The sequence below is a fragment of the Oncorhynchus mykiss genome, chromosome 16 (genome assembly GCF_057628025.1).
Source record: "Oncorhynchus mykiss isolate SJ-2025 chromosome 16, ASM5762802v1, whole genome shotgun sequence".
In the NCBI taxonomy this organism is placed as follows: domain Eukaryota; kingdom Metazoa; phylum Chordata; class Actinopteri; order Salmoniformes; family Salmonidae; genus Oncorhynchus; species Oncorhynchus mykiss.
The window spans coordinates 64022505-64047110 of record NC_143037.1 but is presented as its reverse complement, the minus strand read 5'-3'; the positions used below and the strand labels follow the sequence as shown (position 1 = coordinate 64047110).

The window sequence follows — 24606 nt, the reverse complement described above, 5'->3', positions numbered from 1 at the left end:
GGAGGCACAGTGGCTTCAACACAGCATCTAATAAAGATATACAATATATATACTGTACTATACCCCAATCCAGCCATCTTTTTTTACCCAGTAAGTAAGAATCCCTGCATCAGAAAGGCAGAATGAAAAATGTATATACACTGGGTCACAGAGGAGTCAGTGCACCACATCCCCAAGTAAAGTGCTACTTTTAGTGGGAATGCACTGATAGAGCCATCTCTGACATCAGAAGGGCAAAGTTCAACAACAATCCATGGAGCTAGCCCAAATTATATAGAATCTGTCCCAAATGACACCCCATTCAAAAGTACTGCACTTAACTGAGACAAAGACACATAGCACCACGCAGATACTGCGCTACCAGCAATGTTATTAGGAGATCAGCTATAATAGCTTCAACAACCACTGGGTTGCTTGCATATGAAGCTGGGTCATTAGTGTCTTTTTAGAATAATTTGACAGTTTGTGTCAATTGGAGAGAGAGAGAGAGCGTTATTACAGTGGAATAATTGCAGCCTCTCTCAGGGAGAGGTTGCCCTGGAAGCATCATGTGGCTAATGAGCATTTGTTATGATTCCAGAGAAACAGCCGAACACTTGAAAGGAGAGATTTAATTTGACAGCCAATTTCACCCTGAAAAAACAAATATCTTATTTAGTGTGTTGTAATATACCTGATAGTACTAACAAACAACCTATTTAAAGCTATTCTCATATAGTATATATATCTCTGGATGTGTGTTTTGTTGTTGAAGCTCCTTGCTCAAGGGCTTGTACACTCATAAAATGTATGTATGTTCTGTGTGTAATGTAGTGTTATAATGGCTTCTGTCCCAAAGCTATGTAGCTAGCCGAGAAAATACAATTTTGTCTAAAAAAGTGTATTTTTGTTCAACTCATGTAATGTAACCCAACACGCAAACCTCATTAGTGGACCTTCAGGGTTAGGGCTGATTGCATATCCTCATTCACTTCAATCTGAATAAACTCATGTCTTCCGTGACAATAATGTGACATAGAGTGGTAGAAGATGGTGGTTTTTGTGCACAGAGCAGTGAAAGGGACCAAAACAGGACAAGCCCAAACTGCCAAGAGGCAGTGCATCAGAGGCATTGACAACTGAAAGGTCAGCTCTGCCTAGGCTCTTATAAAACTCATCAATATTTCATCACATACATTAACCTTCATTCCCAGTACATTATTAATGAGTGCATAGAGTTTTGATGAAGTGGGGGGAGGCGGGATATGAAAAAGCCTAATCTCCAAGTTTTTACATCATTGCCCAACAAAACCCTGCTGTACTTAAGCTACAGCACAATGCAGTGCTGCAGTCAGTCTGACAAACCCTGCGCACTCATGAGTTACAAGAATGGATTATTCTCCATAAGTAATTCCATAAAGCAGTTTCATAAAAGTATAATGTGAATTTACTTTGAATGGCATTCTCTTCAAATCAGTTGACAATTAAGAGAAAGAGACTTTAACTGATTCAATGGTGAGGTGAAACATTCAGAAGGTGGCAGATACTGCAGAACTGTAATTAATAGACCTCACATGACCCCCTATTCACCATGACAGTCAGTCATACATAATAAATATCTGTTCAGTACAACGAATTTCTATCTGAATTCTGTGTAACGTTGGACCCTCCTGATCTGTATTGCATACTCATGACACACGGCAGTGGATCTATGTTGGTTCTGAGGAGGAGTGGAGGATCAACATGAAAATAAACCCTGGACTTTTGAATAACCGATTAAGCAAAGTATGATAGTATGATTCACTTTACAGGTGTAGGATCATAATTTCACCTGTATTTTGGCAGCAAAATAATCCTGCAGCAATAGGATTTGAACTTTTTGTCCATAATGTTGCTTGACCGGTGGTTAGGTTATTAGCTGACCAAAATTAGGCTACATGAAAAGTGGAATACTGTTAATATAACCGTGTGTTGATGAGGGTTTTCAGTTAATTTATGTCAATCACAAAGCTCATCTGCATTTCCGGCAGCACAGGACAATTCTCAGCAAGAAAAGAGTGATCAAATGAAGATCCTACATTTGTAAGTATAAACACTACAGTATTGCGGAGGAGAGAAAGCCACTATAACACATTTTCACATAAGACTCCCATATCATGGTGACTCAATATGCTCTAGCAACTGGGGCTTTCTGAGGAAGAGGGAAAGAGGAATTTCTCTCAGGCCCTGTATTGTGTCTGAAGAGGACAAATGACAAAATGTGGACATTTTCCACTGAAAAACATCTGTTTGTCAATGAGGTATGGGTCTGAAATGCAACACCAACAGCTAATAGAATTGCTTCTGACCTTTCCAGAGTAAGCCATGATAACAAAAGCTCTCTAATGTTAGAATCGTAAGGCAATGATTAGTCATTGTTATAAATAGATAACCCGGCAAAGAGGTAGGAGCCAAGAGCACTGGAAGAGAAGGCTCCCACCTGGAAACATGGTTGGAACACTGCTGTTAGAACAAATATATATTTCTGGCTCTTCTCCTTACATTGGATTTAAATTGATTTATATTACATAAATATACAGTAATTTCTTCTACAAATGTGTGGAGCTTGTATGTGGAAACCCATTCGCAGTAGCCAGCTAGGAACTGGGTTAGCCCATATTGTTTTTATAGTAAGCCTACAGACATACAGTATAATTAGAAATGTGATTGTCAAAATGAAGACAATCATGGGTAAAAGCTATCGGTCCACTGTGATTGTAAAATAGAGGTGTGAGAATCGGCCGTCCAGATTTTCTAGGGTCAAACAATCAGGAATTCCAGATTGGTCAGAAATATCAGTAAATCAAATCCCCTCTCTCAGTAATCCTTAAGGAAAGTTGTGTACTTAGTCCTTACTATGGCCTGCCTGTGCCTGGTAACAGCACGTGTAGCAGCGCTGGATAGTGGTTATAAGCAACATAAGCGGTTGCTTAGGGCCCCTAGACCCAATTATTATTATTATATATAATTTTTGGTGAACTCAAGTCGGTGTCTCAACTTACTGCTGAGTTAGAATAGTAGAATACACAAGGTGCAAGTTCAAAATGTGGTTGTGGATCATCAGTTTTTCTCTTGTTTTGTCAGTCACTCAATTAGCCATGTCAGCTAACAATTCTTCCATTGTGAAATTAGTCTAGCCAGTTATCTGAACTTGTAGTAATCATGGCCGAATATCAACCGGGCACATGCTCAGGAGCACTGGCCCCCATTGATTTTGTTAGTCACTCTGACATCATTAACATGGCATAAGTTATGGCAAAATGTGTAGAACTGCAGTAATTAGCTTTGAAACTGCAAAACAAATCTCTGCCCATGGCAAAATTAGTAGAATTGCATGACATTTGCTATAAAATGTCAACATTTCTCTCCAACCCATGGCAAAATGTGTAGAACTGTAGAAAATTGCTTTAAAACTAGATATTTTCTCTAAGCCCCAATGATTAAATGTGTAGAATTGCAGGAAATGTACTTTAAAACATTAGCAAAAAATCTCCACCCTTAAGAGGGGGGTCAAACATTTTCTAGGCCTGCTTGGCGTGGGGACCCACCAACCAAATCTCGCTTAGAGCCCCCAAAAGGCTAGAGCCGTCCCTGACTGGCCCTAATCTATCACTCATTGGACTTGCACTTAAACAGTGGCGTTTGTCAAATACAAAGACCTTTCCAATCCATCGTCATGAATAATGCAGAGTATACGTCCGCAGGGTCACTCCATTTGTGGTTTCTCACAAGAGGACAACATTTAGTGCTAAAGGTACAAAAGACCTGCAGGTTTAATTAAACCGCCAAAGTAGGGCAAGCTTAATATGGGCTTTAAGTGCTACAGCTCCTCTGGTTTACAGTAGCTCCACATTGACACACATCTTTGTTCAATGTGTGTGATGATTAAATGATTCAGATTTTTCATTATACATGTTTGTAACCTGTTCATGTGAACATAAGAGGTTGTGCAGTATTAGGCCCTTGACAACTATCCTGGGTACCAGTCTTAAGATATCATTCCACTCCTGTCATTTGCCAAAGACAGGAGTGGCAAGGAATGAAACATTAGCTAAAAAGACTGGTACCCAGTTTAATCAAAAACGAGCAGATGGTACGTGTAGCTACACATGTTTAGCATTATGAAAAGTAATATGAGACATGATTTAAATTACTGATAGTTTGTGGAGCGAGAAATGTGTTGCTGATTGATTCAACCGCAAGAGATTCTCATCAGATATTGATCCCAATCATGATTGTGACTAACATTCTGAAACAATGTAAAATGTCTTTACACATACTGTAATATATATGAATCTAGACATTAACCAGAGCCAATTACCCAATCTCATGGAAGTGTTAATATATGAACTGAGAAAATGTTTACAAAGCGTGAAATAGAAGAAAATGGTAACGTGATGAAATCTTATCCAAGTGATACAATACATTTTTCAGAGGAAAAAGTGACCAAAGGGAAAATACAGGGTCTTTGAGGCTTTACAAATAGTAGTACATCTTTATTAATATATTTTCATAAAACAATTTGAGACCGTATCAAAAATTCAGTAAAAACATTAGATTTTTTTTCTCAAACATTTTTCCTTATGGTGATATCAGATATGAAACGTACATTATTCACTTGTCTTCCTCCCACATCGTATTCTTTACAGGATGCAATATTTTCAGTGATGGGAGAGTCAACTTTTTTTGCCCCCTTCAAACTATGATTTAAATTTATGACATCGTGATCATAAATCTAGACAAAAAATTGAGAATAAAATTTCCCTCCCACTAGCATAACTCTACTGATAAAACACATTAACGTTATGAGATCTTCAGTTTCACAGGCACACCATTATGTACATACACTTGTCTCACAACTGATGACTGAGACACTAACGATGCAGTGCAGCAGCATAGAGGCAGAGAGCACGGATATTGCAGAACTGTACGTTCCCCCTCACTTTTCTTATTTAATTTACTTAATAAAAGTTACGGTTATTTTCTCTGATAAAATCTCTTCTGCAACAGACCTGGTCCAAGGGAGACCTGAACCTCAAAACTTACATCAACACAAACAATTGATCAATCTAGTAGCCTAATTATTTACTTCCATCAGTTCACTCTGCTGCCTAGTTACAGCATCTCATTGACCCAGCATTATGATGAAAAAGAAAACAGGGATGCTTTGCTTTATCACTACCTTGGCAACCCTGGAATAGTACAGTGCCTTCAGAAAGTATTCATACCATTATTGCACATTTTGTGTTACAATTTAAAAAGATTCTCTCTTTCCCTTCACCCATCTATCTACACACAATACCTCATAATGACAAAAGTGAAATCATGTTTTTAGAGATGTTTGCTAACTTCTTACATTTAACATAACAATTCATACCCCTGAGTCAATACATATTAGAATCAACTTTGTCAGCAATTACAGCTGTGAGTCTTTCTGGATAAGTCTAAGAGCCTTTTGCAGTTTCACTGTACTGCACATTCTTACTCCTGAACATATTTAGGGTTACCATAACAAAGAGGTTGAATACTTAAACACGATATTTTAGCTTTTCATTAATTAATTTGTAAAACAAATGTGAAAAAGCATAATTCTACTTTGACATTATAGGCTAGTGTGGGTAAGCCAGCGAAACTAAATTTAATCTATTTTAAATTCTAGCTGTAAAGAGTCAAGGGGTGTGAATACTTTCTAAAGGCACTGAATCTCTGAATCTCTCTGTTTCAGGGGCAAGTTAATACACCAATGTATATTGATGTGGTTATTACTCCTGTTTTGTAATCCCCTTACATTAAGTGTGGCCTCTCACTATCAGTCTATGATTTACTTGTTGACCAAGTACAGTACCTGTATAGCAGAGGATATTTCAGTCCCATTATGCATAAAAAAAACAAATGTCCTTTTTAGGCTACCAGTTAGAATGTTCAGTTCTGCCAGACACAAAGGGCTAGTTTTATTAGGCGTCTGCACCAGTGAAAGTTTTACACCTGTTATTTTTAAAACGTAAAAGAAAGAAAAGGGTAACATTAAGAGGAGAATATAAAATGTAAGGTTATGATGTAAATAAACAATGGTTTCATGTTTTTAGTTAGACTTTATCTTAGACGACCTTCTAAAAATAACAGGAGCAAAATCTTAAAGCTAACCCAAAGACCGATAAGTGATATACTGTAATTGGTATAAAGATGAACTTTGTGATTGATAGCCTACAAGTCTGTTGTCATGGTGACATTTGCTCCAAGGCCTCTGCAGCCTACAGTCTCTCGCTTTTGCATTATTTTCTATACAATAGAAACAGTACATCTTCAAAGATAAAAATTATTATTCTTGGCAAGAACAGATCAAAATAAAGATTACGCAAGAGTCGAAAGCATAACTATGAAGGACAACAAAAGAAAAGAGAGCTGGCGTTTACAAACGGTCTCTGTCCAGTTTTCCTGTGCCAGTGTTAGACTTATACAGTACGTTATCCATAGTGGTCACTTATATAGACGTGGTCGTCTACTCCGGCTATGTCAAAGCCATCCCACTGTACAGTGTGTGTAAAATCCCTACGGAAATTGTTTTCAAACAAAGGTCACCACAGCTCCCCCTCCATCCCAAAGCCAAGGCTTTGTAAGCGTTAGGGAGGCACGTAGGGAGGTGGTGACCTGTATGATGTCATGTTCTTGGGGCGGGACCCTTTCCCCTCGATGGGGACGGTGAAGGGTGGCGGGGGCTGATAGGGGGGTGCGTTGGGGTCATCATCATGGTAGATGGAGTACTCCTCCATCAGGAGATCCTGGTTGAGCAGGGTGCTGTGAGGGCCAGCCATGTTGGGGTACTCCGGAGGGGGCAGGGGTGGCTTCTCCTCATGCAGGATGAGGGGGATACTGGAGGACGGGGGACACTTGGAGTCGTCCAGCTCATCTGCAAAAATGATGGGCACGCCTTTCTTGATGAAGGTAGCCTGCTCCTCAATGCTCATCTTGCCCTTGCGCTTCTTGCGGTAGCAGACCATGGCGATGACACCGGCAATCAGCAGTAGCGCCGCCACCACCACAGCTGGGATAACTGTGTGCAGGTAAACATCGTCACTGGTGCTACGACCAGTGCCAGGGGAAGGAGTGGCTGGAGGGGGAACAGGGATGGTCACCTCTCCTGGGGGCACAAACGTGTAGGTCTGACATTTGTTGGTGCCGCGGACAGAGATGTTGATGGGTTTGAAGTCTGGCTCCATGGCATTGGAGAAGGCCAGAGTGGGCCTGCCCTGGGGGTCAGAGATCTTTCTGCTGAGGATGGTGATCTGGTCCTTGGGACAGGGGCTCTGCTGGAGGCTGTTGTTGGTCCACTCCACCACAATGGAGCCCTTGGTGATACTCCGCAGGGTCACTGTGCTGGTGTTCCGGTCACCCAGTGCATACGCCAGCTTCTTAGTCAGGAGGATCTTTTTGTGGACGTTGTTGGCCAATGTCTTGGGTTCACCATGGAAACGGGCGGCAAAAACAACAGAGGGCTTATCGGTGGCCGGCCAACGGTTGACATGGACCTCAAAGGCATCTATGGTGCTCATGCCTGCCTTGTCGGTGGCCAGCATAAAGTACTCGTGTTTGCCTACGTGTTCTTTCTCTGGGAGACCGTACAGGAGCTGGATGGTGCTGTTAAACTGGATCCAAGAGGTCTCGCTCACCACTTCGTTGTGGTTCTTCCTCAAAGTCAGACGCAGCTTGTCCGTGGTGCCGTCCTCTTTGTCGAAGAAGGTATCTGGAGGAATCTTCACCTCAAAGTAGGTCCCGACCCAGGCATTCACCTCGTCGATGGGGTTGCGTAGCTGGGGCTTCTCGTTGTTGTAGTCAGGAACAGGAGACAGAGGGGTGGTGCGTCTGGGTGGCTTAGCCGTGGTGGTCTTAGGTTCTCTGGGCACAGGAGTGGAGGTTTTTGCCTTCTTGGTTTTCTTGGTGGTGGAGGTCTTTGGCCTTCTAGTGGTGCTTGGTGGGGTGGGAAGAGCAGTAGCCTCTGGAATAGCAGGCCGGGTCATAGTAGGCTGGATGGGGATGGTACTGGTGGTTCCCAGGACCCTAGTAGGCTGAGGAGCACCTATGGTAGGAGTGTGGGCTATCTGATCTCTCAGTCTGTTAGTGGGCTTCACCGGCAGGGGCAAGGGTCCACGGACAGGTGGAGCAGAGCTGTCAGTGGCTGGGGAGATGGAAGGGGATGTGGGGGTGGGAACAATGCGAGTAGGGGGCTCAGGGTAAGTGGTTGGGGGGAGCAGGGAGGGTACAGGGGTGGGGGTGTTTCCCAGCTGCCTCCTGACCCGTTTCACCAAGTGGAGTTTCTTGTTGACGATGTGCCAGCCCACCACTGGGTAGCCTAGCTTGGACGACATGGACCCATCCTTGGCAGGCGATTGGACGCTGTTGATGTTTGGAATGTTAGACTGGTCCAGGGCGCAGCCCAGCTTCCATGACAACAGGGCCCCATTCTCCACCACCTTCTTGGCATTTCCAGGCCCAGCCATGAAGGCGGACATGTCGAACAGGCGGTTGTTAATGACAGGGACCACCCTCATGTGCTCCAGGGGGACACCGGAAAACTTCTTCATGCTGGCCAGCAGGCCTACCCTCTGATGAGCAGTCATCTTGGTGAGGTCAGCATCCAGGATGATGGTGAGAACAGTGACGGGCTCCTCGCTGCCACAGGTGAATGGCTGGAGGTTGTTGGCCTCAGCCTGGAGAGCCAACAGGGCCGGCTCACCGTCGGCCCACTCCTCTGGGTGCACCTCAATAGAGAAGACTTCCAAGCCATGGCCACTGTTTATCATCTCAGAGCCAGAGAGGGAGATACGGTGGACACCTCTGTCCTGCTCCAGGGCCAGGCCTCGTAGGATGCAGCTCCCTGTGGCCCAGTACAGCCAGGAGGGTAAGCGTTCCTTTCCCAACTCAGTTAACTACAATAGGAGAGAAGAAGAAAGGTTTAGAGATAAGGGAACGTTATGGTTCATAGATCAAAAAACTCTGAAAGGACAGGGTGTTTCACACAAGAAGCCGATCCTGACAAAAACCTATCCAACTGTGCAGTAATCTTAAGGGTATATCAGACAGACCTGATGTGGAAAACTCAGTCTCACATTTTTCATTGACTCATTTCATCCATCTGTACTGACGTCTACTGACCCTTGTTGAAGTGAGCAGGAAGCTCTGCTCCCAGTGAGCCCCTATTCACAAAACGACAGCCGCCTGAGTCATCTCCCCTTCATTTTGAGACATTACAATTTGTCAGGATATTATTCCCAATAATACAAGGAGCCAAAATAATATCTTCTAATTCAAACTCCAAGGAACAAATTGCACAACAGTCAAATAAAAATCAGCATTGATACAGTGAGAGAGAATGTACTGAGGCATGAATATTATGCATATCCATTCCATACATTGCAATGTAAATATGTAAATATTTGGCTAGTTAAGAAGCGTAAGGCTTAAACAAATTGCTGCCACAGAATTATCTAGCCTAGAGTATGTTTAACATCCAATAGAAATCATTGCAGAAGGGTTCAAAATGTCCATACGAGCTTGGGGAGTAAAAACTAAATAGGAAATAGAAGAGAATGAAAGGGTTGGGGTTATGTAAAGTTAAGCCTATTGGGAAGGACTACAATGCTGCCCAAAATGGCTTTGTTTCCTCCATTCTCACCGATTGAAGGCAATTTTCTGTTCAGCTGTAATAACTGTTCCCAAAATCCAAAGAGAATGAGAGATGTCTGTTATGTGCAAGGTAACCTCACATTGCTGTTTCAACATGGACAGGAAGACTGGAAAAGGCACAATTGTGATCAAGCGCTGGGCACAAAGGATTACAGAAATGAGGTAGAGGAGCATACAGAGTGACATGTTGAATGTTATACACAGAATGTACAAAACTTTAAGAACACCTTCCTAATATGGAGTAGCACCCCCTTTTGAACAGCCTTAATTCATTGGGGCATGGACTCTACAAGGTGTCGAAAGCATTCCACAGGGATGCTGGCCCATGTTGACTCCAATGCTTCCTACAGTTGTGTCAAATTGGCTGGATGTCTTTTGGGTGGTGGACCATTCTTGATACACACGGGAAACTGAGCATGAAAAACCTAGCAGGGTTTTAGTCTTCAACCACTCAAACTGATGCGCCTGGCACTTGCCATACCCTGTGCAAAGGCACTTAAATCTTTTGTCTTGCCCATTCACCCTCTGAATGGCTCACATACACAAGACATGTCTCAAAGCTTAAAAATGCTTATTTAATCGTTCTCCTCCTAGTCATCTACAATGATTGAAGTGGATTTAACAAGTGATATCAATAAGGGTTCATAGCCTTCACCTGGATTCATCTGGTCTGTCTAGGTCATGGAAAGAGCAGGTGTTCCTAATGTTTTGTTCACTCAGTATAACTTGGATTGCAAAATGACAGGAACTTTCATTAAATTCTCTTTTTTTTTTTACAGAAATCCTGGTTGGAGGATTCTAGCCTACATAAAGCCAACAAATAAAAACATTGCAGCCTGCAGGTAGAAAATATTCAGATTCAAATAAATATCCAATAAATCACATTGGCTTGTCATAGCCTGTCTGCAACGATGTTGAAGCACTGTATCAACTATTAACTTGGGTCCAGCCCGACGCTTGCACTAGCAAACTTGCAACATTGCATAATATATTCTTGGCCCTCAGTTTCTACGCCAGTGAGGTCAGGAAAGAAAACTGTAGGTTATTTGCACAAGGGATAAGAACCAGTGCTTGACTTGGGCAAGAACTCACTGGAGCAGAGTACCAGCACATCAAATGTTCTACTGCTTGAGCTCCTGTTCCTCTTATAGAATACTAGCTCAAAAGTATTGTGGAGCTCCTGCACCTAAATATAAACAGTACCGGCAACCAAAATGAGTACCGGAACCTATTTCAGTCCAAGTCAAGCACTGATAAAATAGTGCTACCTGATTATTTCTTATGACATTTCCATTGGATCCCTTTCACGCTGAGTGGTTATCAAAAGGGAGAGAGCTGGAAAGATTTTTCAAATGCATTGAGCTATACAGAGCCTTCTGCATTGCTACGATATTTGGGAGCCTCCTACCACATTTTCCCCACCCTACACATGGAGCCTCCTACCACATTTCCGGATCAAGCATAAATTAGCTTTTAGTCTAGGCCTCTGCAATGGATTAGTTCACCGATATGGGCCAAATATATATCGGTGTTACTGCTCGACTAAAACAATCTTGGTCGACCGATAGCTTAACGACCAGATAATCGACTAATTGGGGTCAGCCCTAATTATTACTATCAGTGTTCATATGGACATTACAGCGGTGGTTTGATTATCACCATTAGATCCACCACCAGTATGTGGGGAGGGTCACTATATTCAATCAGCAGTAACGTCCTAGTCATGACAATGCTTACCTTAACATTGCAACTGCCATTCTTCGCCCTGGGCGGGATCCTCAACTGGAACCCCTGGCCCACCACTGCTGAAGAGTCAGGGATTCCTGCAGGGGCCACCTCTGTGACTGCAGCCAGGGATTCTGGGATACCTGTGAGAGGTCCCTCTGTGGCTACAGAGGCTGCAGTCTGCAGGTCAGAGAGGACAGAGGAGTGCATGGAGGCTTCCAGGTCCACCGACAACATCTCCCCCAGGCCCTCCACCAGTGGTCTCCCAGGCACACTGCCCTGGACCAAGGCCACCAGTAGCCCCAGCACCAGGGGGATAGTCCTGCCTGGGGGAGGTCTGGTTCTTCCCACACTTCCACAGTCCCAACCTCTCTGTTTACAGTGCATAGTGGTAGGCCTATGTGTTCCCCGCCTCCTCCTTAGGACGACTTCAGGACCACATGCACTGGAAGTCAGAGTGATGGGACGATAGTGGTGGATTGGTTCCTCTGGATGTTTGTCTTTGTTGATAATTAATAAGGTTTTATTTTGTGTTTCCTTTGTCGTCTTCCTCTGTTATCCATGAAGAGAGTCTGTGGCAGGTAGTTAGTCAGCCATGTTAGTCAGCCACTGCAAAGAAAGAACCACTGTAAGAACCAGATATACATTTTTTTCATTAATAAACTCATCAAGTGTTATTTGCCTCCACAAAAGACCTCTCAAGCTTGCGCGGGCAAGTCCATTTTTCAATACTGTATAATAACAAAGAAATTCTCTGCACACATTGTGTTGGGTTTTACAAAATATTGAGCGCAAAAGAGTTTTAACTAACAATATTTCAATGCAATAGTCCATGAAGTGGGTGAACGTAACAATGACAAAACAAAACGACTGGGGCAAAACTGAGTGCTAAAAACATTTTGCATTCCCAGGATAGAGACGTTTTTTTTGTTGCCTTTATCAGAGCAGTTATGAACTAGCAATCTAGTGGGAGGCCTGACTAAATGAACAAGCAGAATCTAAAAACAGGCTTTGATACAGAAGACCAAGCATGAAGTAGTATTCCGATACAGACAGTGCCATAATTATTTGCTAAGAGGGTATGTTGATCTCCCACTGATCTCTTCGCATGTCATGGAGTTTTCAGAATAGCAGTTCTCATGAGATGGCAGACAGAGTCAAAGGTCGTTTGTCTTGGTTGTAAGTTTTAATTAGGTGCCCTGGGGGTGGGAATTAGAGCCTCCACTGTGCTGACCCAGCCAACCCCAATTCTGTAACGCTGAGAGACGGGCAGTCCAGGGTCGGCCAATCGCCTGGAATCCTAATGCCAAGCAAACATAGGCTGTGACGTCAGCTCAACAGGACTATAACAGACCATTTTTCACAAGAGAATTTGAATGGAAATGAGAATTTATATTGCCTAAAGAGGAAAATTCCTATTTACAACTGGCAGCTGTTATTGCATGGTTGTACTGTTCCTATAGGTCTCATTTTCTCCATTCAGTTGTGTTCAGTGTGAACTTATTCAGAGGTAGGATTGCAATGGGTTGGAAACTTTCTGGTCAATTTCCAGAATTTTTCCATGGGAAGTTAAGAAACATTCCCAGGCTTAAATTAATTTTAAAAAGTTTGCTTATAAACTAGAGGTCGACCGATTATGATTTTTCAACACCGATACCGATTATTGGAGGACCAAAATAGCTGATACCGATTTTTTAAAATTATTATTATTATTATTATTATTTTTTTTTATAAATCGGCCGATGTATGCATGCATGTATTGTATGCATGTATAATAATGACAATTACAACAATACTGAAATAACTTATTTTGACTTAATATAATACATCAATAAAATCAATTTAGTCTCAAATAAATAATGAAACATGTTCAACTTCGTTTAAATAATGCAAAAACTAAGTGTTGGAGAAAAAAGTAAAAGTGCAATATTTGCCATTAAAAAAAAGCTAACGTTTCAGTTCCTTGCTCGGAACATGAGAACATATGAAAGCTGGTGGTTCCTTTTAACAGGAGTCTTCAATATTCCCAGGTAAGAAGTTTTAGGTTGTAGTTATTATAGGACTATTTCTCTCTATACCATTTGTATTTCATATACCTTTGCCTTTTGGATGTTCTTATAGGCACTATAGTATTGCCAGCCTAATCTCGGGAGTTGATAGGCTTGAAGTCATAAACAGCGCAATGCTTGAAGCACAGCGAAGAGCTGCTGGCAAATGCAGGAAAGTACTGTTAGAATGAATGCTTACGAGCCTGCTGCTGCCTATCACCGCTCAGTCAGACTTAATTATAATATAATTAACACACAGAAATACAAGCCTTAGGTCATTAACGTGGTCAAATCCAGAAACTATCATTTAAAAAACAAAACATTTATTATTTCAGTGAAATACGGAACCGTTACGTATTTTATCTAATGGGTGGCATCCCTAAGTCTAAATATTGCTATTACATTGCACAACCTTCAATTGTATGTAATAATTATGTAAAATTCTGGCAAATTAATTACGGTCTTTGTAAGGAAGAAATGGTCTTCACACAGTTTGCAACGAGCCATGCAGCCCAAACTGCTGCATATACCCTGACTGCTTGCACAGAACGCAAGAGAAGTGACAATTTCCCTAGTTAAAAGAAATTCATGTTAGCAGGCAATATTAAGTAAATATGCAGGTTTAACAATATATACTTGTGTATTGATTTTAAAGAAAGGCATTGATGTTTATGGTTAGGTACACATTGGTGCAACGACAGTGCTTTTTTCACAAATGCACTTGCTAAATCACCCGTTTGGTGAAGTAGGCTGTGATTCGATGATAAATTAACAGGCACCGCATCGATTATATGCAACGCAGACTACTAAGTAGATAAACTAGTAATATCAACCAAGTGTAGTTAACTAGTGATTATGTTAAGATAGTTTTTTTATATGATAAGTTTAATGCTAACTAGCAACTTACCGTGGCTCCTTGCTGCACTCGTGTAACAGGTAGTCAGCCTGCCATGCAGTCTCCTCGTGGAGTGCAAAGTAATCAGCCATAATCAGTGTACAAAAATGCAGATTACCGATTGTTATGAAAACTTGAAATCGGCCCTAATTAATAAGCCATTCCGATTAAAATCGGTCAAACTCTATTGTAAACAGTGAACCTTTGTGGGATACACAAGGCAATTCTAGGTATTGTAGCATATTTTGGCTAAACTATCCCCAATTCAATGGAATTGATGCATGCACAGTGCATGCATCACAGTGCATTCTTCCATCACATGTACAGCTGATTCTCAAGATCTTGCACACTAATGAGATGCTATTGAGCACACACTACTACACTGTCTGAGCAAAGGACTGCATGCTTTCTGATAAGTTTTGATTACAATACTGGGTGGGGTGAATATATTTTATATGACATACATGATTTGTTGTTAAGTAATAAATAGAAGCATCCAGAAAAGTGTGTTTAAATCACTTCTAACTCAATTTCTGCTAGTTTTTGCTATTCATGTGGGTTTTATCTTGCTTGAGCTTGCTTAAAGAGTGTTAATTCACTTGTTTCCATACATGTTAAAACATGTATCTTACAAAGGAGTTGTTTAATCTAACTGCTTATCTATTTCTGTCTTTATCATTGTATGTTTTTTAAAAACATCTTCACAGGAAGATGCAAACATGAAGACTGCTTGGTCTAAAGTGGAGGAGTCCTACCCTCACATCACACCCATTGGCTGTGCTGCTCATGCATTGAATCTGCTCCTCAAGGACATGGCACTGAAAACAATGGATAGACTCTACAAGAGAGCCAAGGAAATGGTAAGGTATGTGAAGGGTCACCAAGTTATTAGTAGTAGTCTACCTCACCAAGCAAAGTGAGAAGAATAAGAGCACCACATTGAAGCTGCCCAGCAACACCCAATGGGGTGTTTGACAGTCTCCTGGAGGGGAAGGAGTCTCTCCAAGAAATGGCCATATCACAGTATACCGATATGGACAGCCCCATCAAGAGGATCCTTCTGGATGATGTATTTTGGGAGAGAGGGGTAAGCAGCCTAAAACTCCAGAAACCTATAGCAGTAGCCATTGCACGGATTGAGGGAGACAATGCCATCCTGTCTGATGCTCAGACTATGCTTGCAGATGTAAGAGAAGAAATCCGTACTGCCCTGACCACTTCACTGTTGACACGGGAAACTGCAGTTCTGAAATACATGATAAAGCGTGAAGACTTCTGTCTGAAGCCCATACACACCGCAGCGTACATGTTGGAACCAAAGTATGCTGGCAAGAGCGTCCTGTCTGGTGCAGAGATCAATAAGGCCTATGGTGTCATCACTACCGTGTCGCGCCAACTTGGCCTGGATGAGGGCAAGATTCTTGGCAGTCTGGCGATGTACACTTCCAAGCAAGGGCTTTGGGATGGAGATGCAATACGGCACTCGTGCCAACATCTCATCAGCCACCTGGTGGAAGGGACTTTGTGGATCTGAGGCTCTTTCCTCCATCATCCTCCTCCAAATCCCACCAACATCAGCCACCTCAAAGTGCAACTGGTCCTTGTTTGGGAACACACACACACACCAAAGCACGCAACAGGCTGACCAATACAAGAGTTGAAAAATTGGTGGCCATCCGGACAAATTTGAGCCTGATGAGCCATCCTCAACAAGGTTGGAAAGTGACAGTTAATTTGAGGCCTCAGTCTGATGTTGAAGAGGTGGACATTGAGGTCCAGGGAGAAGACATGGAAGCCTGAGAGGAAGACAACCAAATCTTTAGTTTCTAGACTATCATTTTACAGATGTTGAAAACGTTTTTGGGAGACGCGATGGCTCATTGGGGATCATTCAATATTCCTTTTCTTTTGTTGTTCAGTGAAATCATCCCATGTGAAGAGTCAACTCATTTAATTAAAGTTCAATTGGTAACTAAATTGTGTTTTTTATTTCTATTGGAAGGATTTAATCATTTGCAATGTCTACTTATGATAAGGTAAAAGGTTTCTGTTTCGGTCACCAAAACATCTACATTTAAAATGTCATTAATATAAATTCCCATATATTCCCACGGAAAGTTTCCACCTCTGAATATTCTCCAAAATGTGCAACCCTATACAGAGGGATCTTTAAAAGCCTGCCCTTACAGTACCTTTCGGAAAAGCCAATTAAAAGGGGATGAGAAAGTTCAGCACCACAGACAAGCACAGCTTTGATTCCCCTTTGGTCTGTCTGACACTACAATAGTCATTCTGCCTTCATCAAACCCCAAAGGCAACTGATAAGGCTTAACATACAAATGGATCTAAGCATTTTCTCTCCCCTTTTAAAAACACATGCCAACATCATTCAGCCTCTGTAAAGAAACTAAAAGAGAGAAGGGAGGGTCAGGATCCCTGGTCTGTTCACGCTTCTCCGCCGGCCTGGCTAAAGCTGCTCAGAAGCCAAACCCCGTCATCACATTGCTTTCGAGATCAGAAGTGATCGACTGCAGAACCTCAACTTAGATGCAAAGTAAGCAAATCGTCTAAAGTTAGGGCTAAGTGTTTTCCAAGGGAGCCTTCACTCATAGCGACTCAGTCGATCGTTTGAGTGGGGAATTTAAAGTTTAGGCCTATTCCAGATATTTTTTTACCCTCTTTTTCCTCCCAATTTCAATCTGGTCTCATCGCAGCAAAACTATGCATTTTGCTTGAATTTTTGCATCACAACAATGAAGTGTAAGGGGACACAATTTTAAAATGGACTGGATCTTTAATTTTATCCCCCTTTTCATGATATCCAATTGCAATCTTGTCTCATCGCTGCAACTCCAACGGGCTCGGGAGAGGTGAAGGTCAAGTCATGCATCCTCCGAAACATGACCCGCCAAACCTCTTGGTGTTAGGGGGCAGTATTTTCAATTTTTGGAAAAAAAAACGTTCCCGTTTTAAACGGGATATTTTGTTAGGAAAAGATGCTAGAATATGCATATAATTGACAGCTTTGGATAGAAAACACTAACGTTTCCAAAACTGTAAAGACAATGATTTCCGGGCAATTTCTCAGCCAAACGTGAAGAACAAACAGAGCTATTTCGCCTACAAAAATAATATTTTGGGAAAAAATTAACTTTGGCTGTCTACCTGGGAGTCTCGTTAGTGAAAACATCCGAAGTTCATCAAAGGTAAACGATTTAATTTGATTGCTTTTCTGATTTCCGTGACAAGGTTGCCTGCTGCTAGCAAGGCATAATGCTATGCTAGGCTATGATTAACTTACAAAAATGCTTGTCTAGCGTTGGCTGTAAAGCATATTTTGAAAATCTGATCTGACAAGGTGATTAACAAAAGGCTAAGCTGTGTTCCAATATATTTCACTTGTGATTTTCATGAATAGGAAGATTTTCTAGGAAGATTTATGTCCGTTGCGTTATGCTAATTAGTGTCAGATGATGACAATGGTCCCGTTCACGGGATGGGGTGTCACGACAGGTTAACACCCGCCTGCTTAACCCGGAAGCCAGCCGCACCAATATGTCAACTGACAATCGAAGTCAACCTGCAGGCACCTGGGCCGCCACAAGGGGTGGCCAAGTAAAGGACACCCGGCCAAACCCTCCCCGAACAACGCTGGGCCAATTGTGCGCCGCCTTATGGGACTCCCGTTCACGGTCAGTTGCGACACAGCCTGGGAACGAACGCGGGTCTGTAGTGACGCCTCAAGCACTTGCAATGCAGTGCCTTAGACCGCTGCACCACTCAGGACGCTCTATATTTCAGACTTTTAAATGTCAGTTATGCCCCATTTACATACTTCCTAAATTTTAAAGAGATGGTCTACCTGTTTCTGTAGAGTGATCCATTGACAACAGAAAGCACTGCCGTTTTTGCTGTAGAAGGAGATTGTTATGACTAGATCACCAGCTGGGTAAGAGGGAATGTTCCATTAAGCCCCATCCACAGGGTTCCTTTGCTCGGCACTATCCTGCATATAATCTACAATGCTGGATGCAGGCAGGCACACACCATCTCGAATGCATGGCTTTAAAAATATATATATATATTTACTGCTGCAAGGGCAGCTACACAATTGCTGATGTTGCCTAATTTGAAGCAATTGTACAATTGGCAAGTTCTTAAATCCCTCTTTGGCTGAGTAGTCAGTCATCTGCTTTTCAACATGAGATAATTTAACCATTTGTTTGACCAGTAGATGTTTCTATGGTGTTTAGGTTCACTACCCAACCTTTCTGAAGCTGTAAACTCTGAACTAGTTAGTCATCCTCGTTTCACCTAAAACCAGAGTCCGATCTGATGACTTATTCCATAACTCTGAGACATGCAGATGTAGGTTATATCAGAGATCCCAATCAAACCACTACCAGAGACAATTCTATGGTCTGCACTCTCCCTGTACACTCCCTCCTTGCATGAGGCTCTCTCCTCCCTTCCGCTAGGAGCCCCTGACTCAGAGCAGTCTGAATAGAAAACACTGTACAGTCAGTCACACTTTCTATAGCTGCCTCCTTAAGAGAGACACAGCCAAGCTGGCAAACTGGCAGGGGATGGCCTATATTAGAAGAGGCTGGTGAAGTCCACATAAAAAAAAAACAGGCCTACATAATGGACTGCTAGGCTCGATCATCCAATTTACTTTCCCTCTGCTTATTATGTAACAGCACAAACAAGTAACACCTGCCATGTTTACATAAAAGTGTTTATAGCAATATTCTACACATGCAAAAAAAAAGCTATTTGTGCGACAGTGTGCATCAAAGTGAGCACGCTACTCACTGTGGCCTAGATTCTATTATGTTCCAATTTCCTGAACATGATTCAATCATGTGTTCAAACCAAGGATTCATTTCAAGGCCCATTTCCCAAACAAACAAGAAAAGTATTTGATGTGTTTCTGTTCATGCCATACCTAGATACAGTGCAATAGCAAGGAGGAATATGATGCAACGAAAACAAACAAAAGCAGTGGATTTCTTCAGGAGTCTGAGACGTTAGTTTAAATGGTGAAGACTTGTCAGTAGATTGTGACATTTCCGTTGTACCCAACAGTCGTGCCATCCCTGAGAACAAATATCTTTGACATAAACCCTAGTTGGAAGCCTCAGTTAGCCCAGTCTTGGAAATCTGTTAAACAGCAGGTGCTTTAAATTCAACAAAAAGCCAAAGAGCACCAAACAAACAATCTTTGTAAAATTGATACCAAACTTAACTTTGCATTCTTAGAAGTAAGGTTGCAATTAGGGAAGATTTTAATTTTGGGAAGGTCTGTCAGTAGCCTAAATCACAACCAAACAGCTACTATATGTCAACTCCTCACACAATAACACAGAATAATTGGTTCAACTAACTTCAAACTAAAATGAAGTATTTTTTATAAATTGAAAAACGCAGTGTGACAGACATTATGTTAGGCCTTCAAAGCCTTGTGAAAATTAAAGCAAATGTTGTTACCATGCTGACAATGTCCTACCATATTTACAGTCAGAATAATCTGGCCGTGTTCATCCCCATGTAGAAAGGATGTCTGCGCCATCCAGTTCCAACCAAAGAGGAAAAGTTTACATTAAATTATATCCGTAATTCCTCTTCACAATCATTTGCAGTGGAAATAACTTGAAACCATCCAAAATAATTAGGCCTCAAATGCACAGTGGCATTCAGAGCAAATTGAATTGACGTATCCAACGTCCACCAAAGCAGCCACTGGATAGTACATGATCTGAATATTAAACATTTCAACAAGACAAGCTTGCCTTGCAATCTCAGACGATTGGATGTTCCCTCTGTTACCCAGTCAGACCCCAACCACTGAACAACATAGCTGAAAGTAACTTAGCTAGCTAGTAAGTAGGCTATTCAAATGTTGACCTTCGTATAAGGATATGTAGGCTAACTTACTTAAGTGTAAGAGGGAAATGTTTTTTTAGCTAATGTTGCTGTGAAATCCAATCAAGCTGCAATTTAATGTGATTCAAATTATAAAACGGTAGTCAGTAGCCAATATGGCAAGGGAAGTTGAGAACTAATTTAGTTAGTCAGGTCTTAAAGCCAAATGATCAACAGTAGCAAGATGAGACAATGTAACGTAGTCTAGTACTACTAACTAGTTACATGCTAGCGTAGCTAACTCAAAGTAATAAAGGTTCCCTGTATTTAAAATATGAGCGCTAAAAATATATTAATATTCGCCATAGCTGCCGTGAAGACAGACAATATTCACAGCACTGGCAAACAAACATAGCTGGCTACTAAATTATGTGAGCTAGAATGTTAGCAGAATAAATAATTTAACCTGGAATTATCGAAAAAGTCCGGATACAAAAAGATAAAAGGCATTCTGTCATTCCATTACAAGGAGGGCCCTGCCTGCCCCGTTTCGGGTGGTATGCTAACTAGCTAGCTACAGCAAGCTAAGTAGCTAGTGAGATAACGTTAGAGAAGCAGGCCATTGCTAGCTAGCTTTATTAGACGTCAACATATTACAGACACTTACAAACATCAATCGCAATGCAATCCTTCCAACAGTGATGATACATTTTTTAACACGAACGGATTGTTTTGGTAACAAATATGCCAAGAACCGCAAGTCGACACGACCATCCCAGCGCTCGAGCGAGATGCACCTGTTCTAACCGTACACGGAAAGGACTCGCGGTTTTAGCTAGTCGTGTGTTCGATCTAGGCTAGAGCTGCACTAAAACCCTACCTTGCTCAATGTAGCTAGCGAAGTTGGTTATTAAAAATAGACAATTGATTCAATAAAAAATACGAACGTTTGCCTCTTTTCTCCCGTTCCATCCATTATTTTAAGATGTCGACGACGAGAACCGAAGAATGACCACTGTTGTTAACCTTCCGCCGAGAAGATGCAGTAGAAACTAGTCTCGATTAATCGAATGTGCTAGCTAGTCTTTAGAATGGATGGTGACGAAAGACACTAACAATTTAGGAAATAAATGACACTGATGAATAATAAAAACGGATTGCTTTTGTTTATTTAGAGAACTTGATATTATATTGAGATAAATAATCATGAAAACTGACCTTGTTAATTTAGGTAAGAATGTTTCCTCTTTTCTCCCTTTCAGTTCCTCATCTGTGTGAAAAGAAAACCGCGATAAACTCAAAAACCTAAATAGCCATCGTTTACGCGTTTAGTGTCACTAGACATAAAGACAAATTGGTAGGCCAACCCCGAAAAGTCGCCGCTATCCAGCTCAGTTGTCAAGGTATTTTTAAACATATGTTCAACATTGTTAATCAGCTGGAAAAGATTGCCACTTCACACGTCTCCTAGTCCTCCCACACTACTGCTCTCCCCCACCCTATTCTTGGATCTTCAGGTTTGTTATAATCTCGCTATCTCACATAACTCCTCCCGTTTACAGATTCGCACCCTAATTTGCAGTGGTGGAAAAAGCACTAAATTTGAGTAAAAGTAAATATAACTTAATATAAAATGACTCAAGTGAAAGTCACCCAGTAAAATACTACTTGAGTAAAATTATAAAAGTATTTGGTTTTAAATATACTTAACTTTCAAAAGTAAAAGTAAAGGTAGAAATCATTTCAAAATCCTTATATTAAGCAAACCCGACAATTTTCATATTTTTTTTATTGACGGATAGCCAGAGGCACAGTCCGACACTAAGACATAATTTACAAACGGAGCATTTTTGTTCAGTGATCAGAGGCAGTAGGGATGACCAGGGATGTTCTCTTGATAAGTGTGTGAATTGGACCATTTTCCTGTCAAAATGTAACGAGTACTTTTGGGTGTCAGGGAAAATGTATGGAGTAAACGGTACATTATTTTATTTAGGAATGTAGTGAAAGTAAAAGTTGGCAAAAATATAAATAGTAAAGTACAGATACCCCCCAAAAAACACTTAATTAGTATTTTAAACAGGGTCTAGGTAAAATGGGCCATAATTCCATAACTGCATCTACATGAAAGAAAATAATTATCCTCAACCTTTTAAGCACCAAGTTTGTAACATTATTGCAACACTATAGTCTGAGAAAAATATATATGCTGGTACAACATTTTTTGATACATATCCTTTTTTTGATAAATCTATTGATCTATGAAATGTAAGTTAATTGTTTTATTTTGCTTAGAGATTCGATCACAAGTTATCACATAGCCTGGCTGCATACAGTCTGCGGATGCTTTGTAAGAGGACTTAACAAGGGGCTTTTAACCGTACAGCCTTTAGAAGCATCTAACATAACACACCTCATTTTGTATTTGTATGTTTCATTTAAATGTGACTAGGAATGATTGCACAATGACTTTGAACATGCACTTAATAAGAGGTGCACTTGTACTTAAATTAGCCTGGGAATCCTTGAGTGGAACACTTATCTACTTCATAATTGAGGAGCATGATGTGAAAATGAAAGCTACTGTTGGACCCCTTTAAAATCCTTAAGAGTCTATTGACGCACCCGTGCATCAATCTAAGTGACATAATGAAAAATCCCCATCAAAATCCGCCAGTTTAAGCTTCAAGATATCTGTTTATTTACATGGGATGTGTCTCAATCAAAACCTTATTTCTTTATAAAAAATGATTCTGTTTTTTTGTTGTTGCCATTTATGAATGTGTATTTCAATGCATTTCTATGGGCTGTAGTAGTAAAGGCAAAAAATATATTTTTTCTAATACTTATTTTAAAAGTGCCTAAAATTCAAAATCAAATAGCTAAATGACTCCCCCCCCCCCCCCCCCTTTTTAAGAAAATCAATTAAGTCGTTTTTTTTACCTTACATAAAATACTTGACACTTCTCTGTTGTCATGTCAGAGGGAAATGAAATCTCTTCTGTTATTTTCAAAGTTAAAGGGTAAAGGTTGCTTAAGGATATTAATATATACTATGGATATTAATATAGACTCTTAGGTTTCTTAGGTTGAAATCAACCTGTCATCAAACAACTTGTCAGAGGTTGTCCGACTGTTGTTGTCAAAGAAGATGAGGAAATACTTACAAGGGGAGTGGTACATATTTTTTAAGTTAAGTTTTGAGCGGTGCTTATGGCCAGTGCCTTGTCATTTCACTAATTATGCAAACATTCCATTGTGGTTACTCAATAGGTGTTTTCCTATAAACCTCACCATTAAACACACTTGTTAATCGATCTATAGGACTCTCCTGGGGTTGTGGAGGAAAAGTCCCAAATGTCCAGATGAAGTCATATTCACTATCAAGACATTGGTTTACCTGTATCTGCTCTGAGAGATGATAACAAGCATAGAATGCTGTGCAAATCAATGCATGCGTGATCAATATGTACTATCACAGAAAGGCAGTTATTGGCTGAGTGAACACATCTTTGGGAGGTCAGAAGGTGCAAAGACGATGTGGATGTTGAAACTTGTCACTATCTTCTTTAAAGGTCTAAAGGCAAACCCTCCCTGCGGTGCACATTGACTTTCCAAGTCATCAGACAATATCTCAACATGCTTCCTGAATACTTGAGCAACTGCACAATTGTCTGTAGTGGGACTTCTCTATTTTAACAAGCCATTCTGGGGAAGGAAAAGGTGTCTTAAATTGTGGCTGTGTAGCTGGTCAGGGCTTGTCAAACAGACATGGGAGACGTTGTTGTCTTATTAGCCAGGAATAAAGCTATTGATTGTTCTGTCAAGTGGGACATCACTTACTAGTAAGACACTCATTAATTGATCAGTGCAGCAATTCATTGGGAGCGAGGTTCAGTTAGTCAGTTTTATCAGATTGAAGCTGTTTTCATGCTGGTCGGTCATTGCCCTTAGTGTGCCCATTTGGTCTTACTGTCAAATCAACATCCAGTAACACTTGTTATGTATTAATAGTACATACATTACTTATAAACGGTTATGAATGACTTATTAATGAAAGTATTACACATTGTACTCTATCTATGTTTGTTCTCACTTTACCCCTGCCCTACTACGTCAATAAATGTTCAGTTTCCTCTTTAGAAACACTATATATATTTAAAAAATTAGTATCCTTTTTTATATTGAGTGGTTCCAGATTAATCGACAGTTATTGGCTCAGAAGGGCCTTTTTGAGTTGATGTGAGTGGCTGGTTATATTAGCCAGCACATTATTATGTTTTTAAATAGGACATAAGCTCAGCTGGGAACGCCGCAAGAAAGAGGGAGGGACAGTTTGGAGGCAGAATGATATCTCACAGACAGACAGGCAGC

At 41.0% G+C, this 24606-nt stretch overlaps 1 protein-coding gene across 5 annotated transcripts in view; it reads right to left on the bottom strand.

The window, feature by feature from the left end:
* Positions 1–4485: 4485 nt before the first annotated feature.
* Positions 4486–24606, bottom strand: part of LOC110492493 (dystroglycan 1) — a 40076-nt gene continuing 19955 nt past the window's right edge. The window contains exons 1-3 of one of the 5 annotated variants that reach the window (XM_021566860.3): positions 21451–21767; positions 11437–12033; positions 4486–8942 (exon numbers count right to left, since the gene is read on the bottom strand). In XM_021566860.3, coding sequence (XP_021422535.2) covers positions 6639–8942; positions 11437–11811 — 2679 coding nt within the window. In that variant the 5' untranslated portion in view covers positions 11812–12033; positions 21451–21767 and the 3' untranslated portion in view covers positions 4486–6638. Of the gene's footprint in view, positions 8943–11436; positions 12034–14379; positions 14660–20899; positions 21768–24606 lie in introns of those variants that run through there. The other 4 variants (XM_021566861.3, XM_021566863.3, XM_021566864.3 and 1 more) reach the window with 4 other exon arrangements.